Genomic DNA, 12,586 nt, shown 5'->3' with positions numbered 1-12,586 from the left:
AGAAACCTCTTGAGGGGAAAATGTAGGTGAAAGTACAAAGTGATATCTGATGTCCCAGTAAATGCTTTATTATTTACAGTCCAGCGAGGCCTTTATCTGAGGGTGTTACCACTCCACCATCCATCAAAAGTTCCATAAAACATCTCAGTGGGGGTAAAAAAGTCCAAAAGACAATGACTTCTCCTTGTGAGACTCAACAGAGAGACCCCTCGTGTGCAGAGGAAATGATTGGATTCAGTAGAGGTGAGTCTGTGCTCTGTGTTACTTTATACAGTGGTTATCAATCTGCCATGTGTGAGAAATAAATCTTATCTGAAGCAGCCATGTTTGACTCTTTTATTGGGGAGCAGGCTGTGGCATATGGAGATGCTAGCTACTCACTGTTTGTTTCTTAACTAACTGTACTCACCAGCTGCTGAATTGTGCTTAGTACAGGGAATACCTATGTGCCATAGTTTTATGGGATCTCTCTGTACAGACTATGAGCAAACTTAGGGGACTGTTCCTGCTGAATTGTGCTTAGTACAGGGAATACCTATGCTGCCATAGTTTTATGGGATCTCTTTGTACAGACTATGAGCAAACTTAGGGACTGTTCCTGCTGAATTGTGCTTAGTACAGGGAATACCTATGCTGCCATAGTTTTATGGGATCTCTCTGTACAGACTATGAGCAAACTTAGGGGACTGTTCCTGCTGAATTGTGCTTAGTACAGGGGAATACCTATGCTGCCATAGTTTTATGGGATCTCTCTGTACAGACTATGAGCAAACTTAGGGGACTGTTCCTGCTGAATTGTGCTTAGTACAGGGAATACCTATGCTGCCATAGTTTTATGGGATCTCTCTGTACAGACTATGAGCAAACTTAGGGACTGTTCCTGCTGAATTGTGCTTAGTACAGGGAATACCTATGCTGCCATAGTTTTATGGGATCTCTCTGTACAGACTATGAGAAAACTTAGGGACTGTTCCTGCTGAATTGTGCTTAGTACAGGGAATACCTATGCTGCCATAGTTTTATGGGATATCTCTGTACAGACTATGAGCAAACTTAGGGACTGTTCCTGCTGAATTGTGCTTAGTACAGGGAATACCTATGCTGCCATAGTTTTATGGGATCTCTCTGTACAGACTATGAGAAAACTTAGGGACTGTTCCTGCTGAATTGTGCTTAGTACAGGGAATACCTATGCTGCCATAGTTTTATGGGATATCTCTGTACAGACTATGAGCAAACTTAGGGACTGTTCCTGCTGAATTGTGCTTAGTACAGGGAATACCTATGCTGCCATAGTTTTATGGGATCTCTTTGTACAGACTATGAGCAAACTTAGGGACTGTTCCTGCTGAATTGTGCTTAGTACAGGGAATAGCTATGCTGCCATAGTTTTATGGGATCTCTCTGTACAGACTATGAGCAAACATAGGGGACTGTTCCTGCTGAATTGTGCTTAGTACAGGGGATACCTATGCTGCCATAGTTTTATGGGATCTCTCTGTACAGACTATGAGCAAACTTAGGGGCTGTTCCTGCTGAATTGTGCTTAGTACAGGGAATACCTATGTGCCATAGTTTTATGGGATCTCTCTGTACAGACTATGAGCAAACTTAGGGGACTGTTCCTGCTGAATTGTGCTTAGTACAGGGGAATACCTATGCTGCCATAGTTTTATGGGATCTCTCTGTACAGACTATGAGCAAACTTAGGGGACTGTTCCTGCTGAATTGTGCTTAGTACAGGGAATACCTATGCTGCCATAGTTTTATGGGATCTCTCTGTACAGACTATGAGCAAAATTAGGGACTGTTCCTGCTGAATTGTGCTTAGTACAGGGAATACCTATGCTGCCATAGTTTTATGGGATCTCTCTGTACAGACTATGAGAAAACTTAGGGACTGTTCCTGCTGAATTGTGCTTAGTACAGGGAATACCTATGCTGCCATAGTTTTATGGGATATCTCTGTACAGACTATGAGAAAACTTAGGGACTGTTCCTGCTGAATTGTGCTTAGTACAGGGAATACCTATGCTGCCATAGTTTTATGGGATATCTCTGTACAGACTATGAGCAAACTTAGGGGACTGTTCCTGCTGAATTGTGCTTAGTACAGGGGAATACCTATGCTGCCATAGTTTTATGGGATCTCTCTGTACAGACTATGAGCAAACTTAGGGGACTGTTCCTGCTGAATTGTGCTTAGTACAGGGAATACCTATGCTGCCATAGTTTTATGGGATCTCTCTGTACAGACTATGAGCAAACTTAGGGACTGTTCCTGCTGAATTGTGCTTAGTACAGGGAATACCTATGCTGCCATAGTTTTATGGGATCTCTCTGTACAGACTATGAGCAAACTTAGGGACTGTTCCTGCTGAATTGTGCTTAGTACAGGGAATACCTATGCTGCCATAGTTTTATGGGATCTCTCTGTACAGACTATGAGAAAACTTAGGGACTGTTCCTGCTGAATTGTGCTTAGTACAGGGAATACCTATGCTGCCATAGTTTTATGGGATATCTCTGTACAGACTATGAGCAAACTTAGGGACTGTTCCTGCTGAATTGTGCTTAGTACAGGGAATACCTATGCTGCCATAGTTTTATGGGATCTCTTTGTACAGACTATGAGCAAACTTAGGGACTGTTCCTGCTGAATTGTGCTTAGTACAGGGAATAGCTATGCTGCCATAGTTTTATGGGATCTCTCTGTACAGACTATGAGCAAACTTAGGGGACTGTTCCTGCTGAATTGTGCTTAGTACAGGGAATACCTATGCTGCCATAGTTTTATGGGATCTCTCTGTACAGACTATGAGCAAAATTAGGGACTGTTCCTGCTGAATTGTGCTTAGTACAGGGGATACCTATGCTGCCATAGTTTTATGGGATCTCTCTGTACAGACTATGAGCAAACTTAGGGGCTGTTCCTGCCGAATTGTGCTTAGTACAGGGAATACCTATGTGCCATAGTTTTATGGGATCTCTCTGTACAGACTATGAGCAAACTTAGGGGACTGTTCCTGCTGAATTGTGCTTAGTACAGGGGAATACCTATGCTGCCATAGTTTTATGGGATCTCTCTGTACAGACTATGAGCAAACTTAGGGGACTGTTCCTGCTGAATTGTGCTTAGTACAGGGAATACCTATGCTGCCATAGTTTTATGGGATCTCTCTGTACAGACTATGAGCAAAATTAGGGACTGTTCCTGCTGAATTGTGCTTAGTACAGGGAATACCTATGCTGCCATAGTTTTATGGGATCTCTCTGTACAGACTATGAACAAACTTAGGGACTGTTCCTGCTGAATTGTGCTTAGTACAGGGAATACCTATGCTGCCATAGTTTTATGGGATCTCTCTGTACAGACTATGAGAAAACTTAGGGACTGTTCCTGCTGAATTGTGCTTAGTACAGGGAATACCTATGCTGCCATAGTTTTATGGGATATCTCTGTACAGACTATGAGCAAACTTAGGGACTGTTCCTGCTGAATTGTGCTTAGTACAGGGAATACCTATGCTGCCATAGTTTTATGGGATCTCTTTGTACAGACTATGAGCAAACTTAGGGACTGTTCCTGCTGAATTGTGCTTAGTACAGGGAATAGCTATGCTGCCATAGTTTTATGGGATCTCTCTGTACAGACTATGAGCAAACTTAGGGGACTGTTCCTGCTGAATTGTGCTTAGTACAGGGGATACCTATGCTGCCATAGTTTTATGGGATCTCTCTGTACAGACTATGAGCAAACTTAGGGACTGTTCCTGCTGAATTGTGCTTAGTACAGGGAATACCTATGCTGCCATAGTTTTATGGGATCTCTCTGTACAGACTATGAGCAAACTTAGGGACTGTTCCTGCTGAATTGTGCTTAGTACAGGGAATACCTATGCTGCCATAGTTTTATGGGATCTCTCTGTACAGACTATGAGAAAACTTAGGGACTGTTCCTGCTGAATTGTGCTTAGTACAGGGAATACCTATGCTGCCATAGTTTTATGGGATCTCTCTGTACAGACTATGAACAAACTTAGGGATTGTTCCTGCTGAATTGTGCTTAGTACAAGGGAATATCTATGCTGCCATAGTTTTATGGGATCTCTCTGTACAGACTATGAGCAAACTTAGGGACTGTTCCTGCTGAATTGTGCTTAGTACAGGGAATACCTATGCTGCCATAGTTTTATGGGATCTCTCTGTATAGACTATGAGCAAACTTAGGGACTGTTCCTGCTGAATTGTGCTTAGTACAGGGAATACCTATGCTGCCATAGTTTTATGGGATCTCTCTGTACAGACTATGAACAAACTTAGGGGACTGTTCCTGCTGAATTGTGCTTGACTGTATCCTAACTCCCTGTACAGCCTATGAGCAGTTTAATTGGGCTATTTCTGCTGATTTAAGGGTCGGGGGAATAGCCCCACTTCACTTGCCAAATTCAATAGGCGACAGGGAGTGAAGGAGAAGCAGCTGAACATGACAGGCACCAACACTGCTGCTCATTTCTGCCTTAGGAAACCTGTATGGGGGGAGCAAGGTCATTTTGGTGGGTTTAGTTTCCCTTTAGAAGGCTAAAGCTGCACCTAGAGAGACAGGGTTACTGTGCAGTGATATTGAAGGTAATGTAGGGAAACACTTGTAATATGCAGAGAATGTGTCAGGGAATAAAAGACCTATAAGTGCCCCCAGTTGGCTCCCCTGAACCCCCTATACTATTTGCAGCCAGGGCTGCCATCAGAAATCACGGGGCCCCGCACAACAAAATTTTCTGGGGCCCCCCTTCGCCACCCCTCCCTCAGTATGAAGGCCACACAAGACACAGGCATTAAAACATGAAGTGCCCCCCTACAAGTTAAAAAAATAACTTTGGTGCCCAGACCCCTCCTACAAGTTTTGGTGGTCAGGTGGTGGTTAAAGAAAAAAAACATTGGTGGCCAGGGCCCCACACATAAAAAAAAAAAAACCAATTAGCCAGGGCCCCCACGCATCTTTAAAAAAAAAAAACTATTAGCCAGGGCCCCCACACATCTTGAAAAAAAAATAGCAAAGGGCCCCCACACATTTAAAAAAAAAACCCAATTAGCCAGGGCCCCCACACATCTTAAAAAAAAAAAAAATAGCAAAGGGCCCCCACACATTTAAAAAAAAAAAACAATTAGCCAGGGCCCTCACACATTTTTTTTTAAAAAAAAACTATTAGCCAGGGACCCCACACATCTTAAAAAAAAAAAAAAAATAGCAAAGGGCCCCCACACATTTAAAAAAACAATTGGTCAGGGCTCCCACAAGTTAAAAGAAAAAAAAAACTGCACGTACCTTAGCCAGGGAATTCAGATGCCGGTATCTTCAGTTTCTTGTGCTCTGATTCGCCAGTGAAATGTTAGTCCCGGTAAAGGCGCATGGTGATTGGATAAAGTTGAGGGGAGGTTCATACTTCTCCCAACCAATCAGCATGTGGCTTTACCGGGACTTACATTTCACTGCCGAATTAGAACACAAGAAGAAGTCATTCGGAGCTTGGATGCAGGGGACCGGCTGTGCAAGTACGTGCAAGTAAGTGCAGCACGGCCGGGCCCCCCTTAACTCCCCAAAACATCCGGGCCCGGGACAACAGTCCCCCCTGTCCCCCCCTGATGGCGGCCCTGTTTGCAGCTATTCACTTATTCAGGATTTTTAACACTTTACCTCTTTTCCTTTGTCCTTTCGGTCTCTAGGGATGGGAAGCCCTGGATAAAATTCTGGGTAGGATGAAACCGCTTTCTCTCTCTCGCTCCAATTGGTGCCTGGAGATTGCGCCCCACCCTTAGTCGAGGTCAATCCCCTCGCACTGCACAGCAACAAAAGAGCCACAAATTCACTGTAAAATCCCAACGAAAAATCAATTTTTAATTTTGAAGCCAAATTATTTTTGACTAACCGGTTCAGCCCCTATTACCTTAGCTGTATAGTCTCCTGACACTTGTGCACTGTGTGTGGCGCTGGAGGAATCCTAATAGTTATGCGCCAGCCTCCATCTTGATTTCAGCCCCAGCGATCAATTCACCCATCAGATGAAGTTCTTCTCTGCTTCTCCCGCTCTGATGGTTCCGTGTCAGCTCTATTGTGTGCGCTTCTCTTAAAGGAACACTGAGACATTGCCCTGGTATCACTGGCCCCAACTTTACTCGTCCATTAATAACATTTCAATTATTTTGGGGTTTTAGTCTGGTCCCCTTAGAGCTGTAAGCTACTTAGGAATATACAAAGTCCTATTTCACACTGGTGTAATTCTTATGTTTAAGGAGACTAATGGAAGACATTCCTTTACAGCATTCTACTGACGGTTCCATCTATATACCCCAGAATGAACAGCAGTATAAATACAGTGACAATTCCATGTATAATACCCCAGAATGTACAGCAGTATAAATACAGTGCCAATTCCATGTATAATACCCCAGAACACACAGCAGGATAAATACAGTGCCAATTCCATGTATAATACCCAGAACACACAGCAGGATAAATACAGGGCCAATTCCATATATAATACCCAGAACACACAGCAGATAAATACAGTGCCAATTCCATGTATAATACCCCAGAACACACAGCAGATAAATACAGTGCCAATTCCATGTATAATACCCAGAACACACAGCAGGATAAATACAGGATCAATTCCATGTATAATACCCCAGAACCCACAGCAGGATAAATACAGTACCAATTCCATGTATAATACCCCAGAACACACAGCAGATAAATACAGTTCCAATTCCATGTATAATACCCAGAACACACAGCAGATAAATACAGGGCCAATTCCATGTATAATACCCAGAACACAAGGCAGGATAAATACAGTAACAATTTCATGTATAATACCCAGAACACACAGCAGATAAATACAGTTCCAATTCCATGTATAATACCCCAGAACACCGAACTGTAAATACAGTGTCAATTCCATGTATAATACCCCAGAACACACAGCAGATAAATACAGGGCCAATTCCATGTATAATACCCCAGAACACACAGCAGATAAATACAGGGCCAATTCCATGTATAATACCCCAGAACACACAGCAGATAAATACAGTGCCAATTCCATGTATAATACCCAGAACACACAGCAGGATAAATACAGGATCAATTCCATGTATAATACCCCAGAACCCACAGCAGGATAAATACAGTGCCAATTCCATGTATAATACCCAGAACACACAGCAGGATAAATACAGGGCCAATTCCATGTATAATACCCAGAACACACAGCAGATAAATACAGTGCCAATTCCATGTATAATACCCCAGAACACACAGCAGATAAATACAGTGCCAATTCCATGTATAATACCCCAGAACACAGAACTGTAAATACAGGGCGAATTCCATGTATAATACCCCAGAACACACAGCAGGATAAATACAGAGCCAATTCCATGTATAATACCCCAGAACCCACAGTAGATAAATAAAGTACCAATTCCATGTATAATACCCCAGAACACAGAACTGTAAATACAGGGCCAATTCCATGTATAATACCCCAGAACTCACAGCAGTATAAATACAGGGCCAATTCCATGTATAATACCCCAGAACACACAGCAGATAAATACAGTGCCAATTCCATGTATAATACCCCAGAACACACAGCAGTATAAATACAGAGCCAATTCCATGTATAATACCCCAGAACACACAGCAGATAAATACAGGGCCAATTCCATGTATAATACCCCAGAACACACAGCAGATAAATACAGGGCCAATTCCATGTATAATACCCCAGAACACACAGCAGATAAATACAGGGCCAATTCCATGTATAATACCCCAGAACACACAGCAGATAAATACAGGGCCAATTCCATGTATAATACCCCAGAACACACAGCAGGATAAATACAGGGCCAATTCCATGTATAAAACCCCAGAACACACAGCAGATAAATACAGTGCCAATTCCATGTATAATACCCCAGAACACACAGCAGATAAATACAGAGCCAATTCCATGTATAATACCCCAGAACACACAGCAGATAAATACAGAGCCAATTCCATGTATAATACCCCAGAACACACAGCAGATAAATACAGAGCCAATTCCATGTATAATACCCCAGAACACACAGCAGATAAATACAGGGCCAATTCCATGTATAATACCCCAGAACACACAGCAGATAAATACAGAGCCAATTCCATGTATAATACCCCAGAACACACAGCAGATAAATACAGAGCCAATTCCATGTATAAAACCCCAGAACACACAGCAGATAAATACAGTGCCAATTCCATGTATAATACCCCAGAACACACAGCAGATAAATACAGTGCCAATTCCATGTATAATACCCCAGAACACACAGCAGATAAATACAGTGCCAATTCCATGTATAATACCCCAGAACACACAGCAGATAAATACAGGGCCAATTCCATGTATAATACCCCAGAACACACAGCAGATAAATACAGGGCCAATTCCATGTATAATACCCCAGAACACACAGCAGATAAATACAGAGCCAATTCCATGTATAATACCCCAGAACACACAGCAGGATAAATACAGTGCCAATTCCATGTATAATACCCAGAACACACAGCAGATAAATACAGTGCCAATTCCATGTATAATACCCCAGAACACACAGCAGATAAATACAGTGTCAATTCCATGTATAATACCCCAGAACACACAGCAGATAAATACAGAGCCAATTCCATGTATAATACCCCAGAACACACAGCAGATAAATACAGGGCCAATTCCATGTATAATACCCCAGAACACACAGCAGATAAATACAGTGCCAATTCCATGTATAATACCCCAGAACATACAGCAGATAAATACAGTGCCAATTCCATGTATAATACCCCAGAACACACAGCAGGATAAATACAGTGCAAATTCCATCTATAATACCCCAGAACACACAGCAGGATAAATACAGTGACAATTCCATGTATAATACCCCAGAACACACAGCAGATAAATACAGTGCCAATTCCATGTATAATACCCAGAACACACAGCAGATAAATACAGAGCCAATTCCATGTATAATACCCCAGAACACACAGCAGATAAATACAGTGCCAATTCCATGTATAATACCCCAGAACACACGTCAGGATAAATACAGAGCCAATTCCATGTATAATACCCCAGAACACACAGCAGATAAATACAGTGCCAATTCCATGTATAATACCCCAGAAAACACAGCAGATAAATACAGTGCCAATTCCATGTATAATACCCCAGAACACACAGCAGATAAATACAGTGTCAATTCCATGTATATTACCCCAGAACACACAGCAGATAAATACAGTACCAATTCCATGCATAATACCCCAGAACACACAGCAGGATAAATACAGGACCAATTCCATGTATAATACCCCAGAACACACAGCAGATAAATACAGTGTCAATTCCATGTATAATACCCCAGAACACACAGCAGGATAAATACAGTGCCAATTCCATGTATAATACCCCAGAACACACAGCAGATAAATACAGTGTCAATTCCATGTATAATACCCCAGAACACACAGCAGATAAATACAGTGCCAATTCCATGTATAATACCCCAGAACACACAGCAGATAAATACAGTGACAATTCCATGTATAATACCCCAGAACACACAGCAGATAAATACAGTGCCAATTCCATGTATAATACCCCAGAACACACAGCAGATAAATACAGTGCCAATTCCATGTATAATACCCCAGAACACAAAGCTTCAGGGGATGGAGATTAACACAATCTAAATAATAGGGACTTGTAGAATCAGTGGGTTAAAAAAAAGTTTTAGGGGAATTGTGTGAATTATAGTCAGAGACTGTGAGTACACTTGTATAAATAACATCTCTTTACAGGTTCCACCAAGGATGCAGCCACATCTCCCTATCCAGTGACACAGAAGCCAGTGAGCACAGTTTCACCCCCCGTGCAGCGCGAAATCTGCCGGTAAGTGAGAGGATTTTTTACCATGTCATTCCTTGTGTGCAGTGCAGATTCCCATGATCCTCAGTGTGGTTACTGAACGGCAACTGTTCTCTCTCTTTAAAGGAGAAGGAAAGCTACCAAAGCAGTTTATTGCCAATAGATTAGCAAAAACAGTGCAAGCTATAACACTATATTTATTCTGCAGAATGCTTTACCATACCTGAGTAAACCGCTCTAGACGCTCTCTCTGTCTGTTTAGGATCAGCAGCTGCCATATTAGCTTGGTGTGACATCACTTCCTGCCTGAGTCTCTCCCTGCTCACTCATAGCTCTAGACTCAGATTACAGCAGTGAGAGGGAGAGGAGCAAACTGAGCATGCTCAAGCCCTAGCCCTGGAGGTTTAAGCTGAAAACAGTTAGTCTGATACAGAAGCCCATGAGTACACAATAGAAGGAAAGAAATGTGCTGTTTCTTTTGTCAGAGGACTCAGAGCAGCATTACTTTGAGGGGTTACTGGTGTATTTATATAGACCTTTCTGATAAAGCTTACTTACTTTTAGCCTTTCCTTCTCCTTTAACATTGAGAGCTTGTTTATTAAGCCAAAGCAGAGTGCCAAAGGAGGGAGCTCGAATCACTCTGTGTCTTGTTCATTGCGCAGCAATTCCAATAGACTTGGTTGCGGGTGTAACATGGATATCTCCTATAATACACAAAAACCATGAATATCTTGTAAATTATATCCTTATAAATGGTGAGTTCTGATGTCATTTCTGTCACATGACTCACTGAACTTTGTGTATTATAATAAATAAAGTACCCCCAGTTATAAAATATGAGGATATTAGAAGTTACCTCGGAGTTCCATGACCTGTATAAAAACACTCGGCCTTCGGCTTCGTACTTTTATATGGTCATGAAACTCCTCGGTAACTTATAATATCCTTATATTTTACAAGAGGGGGTACTTTATTTATTAGGAGCCCCAGGGTGCAGGACCTGAACTGTATCAAGAGAGACCGGTAGCCAGGACTGGCCTATATACCAAAATGTTGTGTTGGAATATTCATGTATATCCGTATAGTGTGTGAAATATAAATTCCGCAAATTACCACAGCCAAGCAAAAAAGATGCAACTGAGGTTCCCAGAGATGATTTATTGAGATTATCCAGCCCAGAGACATCAAACGATACAGAGATCTTTCAAAATGTGCCCACAGGTTAATGTGTATAGGGTATAGCTTTTCCCTATGTCCTCTCTCTCTGTCTTTCTTCCTTCTCTTTCTTAAAATCAGCCAAAAACCAGCTCCATTGTTATACTGTTTCTATCCCATTAACCAAAATGGGGAATGGTTCTGATTGGTTGACGACACGTGAAACGGGGATCTCAATCTTGTTGTTTTAGTTAAACCTTTCATTTCTTTAGATGTTCTTTTTACCAATAACAACAACTGTACAAACAGTTACTTAATTGAAATGTAAAAAGACCCTCTCCGAATAGGGTTGCCACCCGGCCGGTATTTTACTGGCCTAGCCGGTAAAACACCTGTGAAGGCCGGGGCCGGTATTACAGATGTACCGGTAATTTGTATAACCCTTAAAGGGATACTGTCATGGGAAAAAATTTTTTTTTCAAAATGAATCAGTTAATAGTGCTGCTCCAGCAGAATTCTGCACTGAAATCCTTTTCTCAAAAGAACAAACAGATTTTTTTATATTCAATTTTGAAATCTGACATGGGGCTAGACATATTGTCAATTTCCCAGCTGCCCCAAGTCATGTGACTTGTGCTCTGATAAAATTCAATCACTCTTTACTGCTGTACTGCAAGTTGGAGTGATATCACCCCCTCCCTTTCCTCCAGCAGGCAAACAACAGAACAATGGGAAGGTAACCAGATAGCAGCTCCCTAACACAAGATAACAGCTGCCTGGTAGATCTAAGAACAACACTCAATAGTAAAAACCCATGTCCCACTGAGACACATTCAGTTACATTGAGAAGGAAAAACAGCAGCCTGCCAGAAAGCATTTCTCTCCTAAAGTGCAGGCACAAGTCACATGACCAGGGGCAGCTGGGAAATTGACAATATGTCTAGCCCCATGTCAGATTTCAAAATTGAATATAAAAAATCTGTTTGCTCTTTTGAGAAATGGATTTCAGTGCAAAATTTTGCTGGAGTAGAACTATTAACTGATGTGTTTTGAAAAAAACATGTTTTCTGATGACAGGATCCCTTTAAGAAAAAGGCCCCAATCCTCTCAGTACTTACTTTTTTTTTTTTTTCAGGTTTCTGTCCATCACGCGTGTTGCTCCGCCCCTTTCGCATCACTGTGCGAGACTCTGTCCCCTTTTACATCATGGCCAGCCCCTTTTTGTCCCCCCCCCCCCACCGGCCGGTAAAATTTTTTAGACAAGGTGGAAACCCTATCTCCAGATGGTTTCTCAGGGTATGTTCTTGTTAGACCACCCACCTGTAAGGGCAGAGACTCATGAAAAGATTCGGGGAGATTCAGTCGCCCGGCGACAAATTGCTTCTTCTTCGGGGGACTAATCTCCCCGAAAAGCCGGCTAGAATCTAAATCTCCGGCAGGATGGCGCTCT

At 42.1% G+C, this 12,586-nt stretch overlaps 1 protein-coding gene across 1 annotated transcript in view; it reads left to right on the top strand.

Annotated features, from left to right (window-relative positions):
- Nucleotides 1-12,586, top strand: part of LOC108707353 (protein hinderin) — a 95,233-nt gene that overhangs the window by 71,060 nt on the left and 11,587 nt on the right. Inside the window, exons 9-10 of the mRNA XM_041580674.1 lie at nucleotides 80-243; nucleotides 9,914-10,004. Of these exons, the coding sequence (XP_041436608.1) occupies nucleotides 80-243; nucleotides 9,914-10,004 (255 nt within the window). The remainder of the gene's footprint in view (nucleotides 1-79; nucleotides 244-9,913; nucleotides 10,005-12,586) is intronic.

The sequence above is a fragment of the Xenopus laevis genome, chromosome 1S (genome assembly GCF_017654675.1).
Source record: "Xenopus laevis strain J_2021 chromosome 1S, Xenopus_laevis_v10.1, whole genome shotgun sequence".
Taxonomy (NCBI): domain Eukaryota; kingdom Metazoa; phylum Chordata; class Amphibia; order Anura; family Pipidae; genus Xenopus; species Xenopus laevis.
This window is presented reverse-complemented; position numbering and strand designations above follow the sequence as displayed.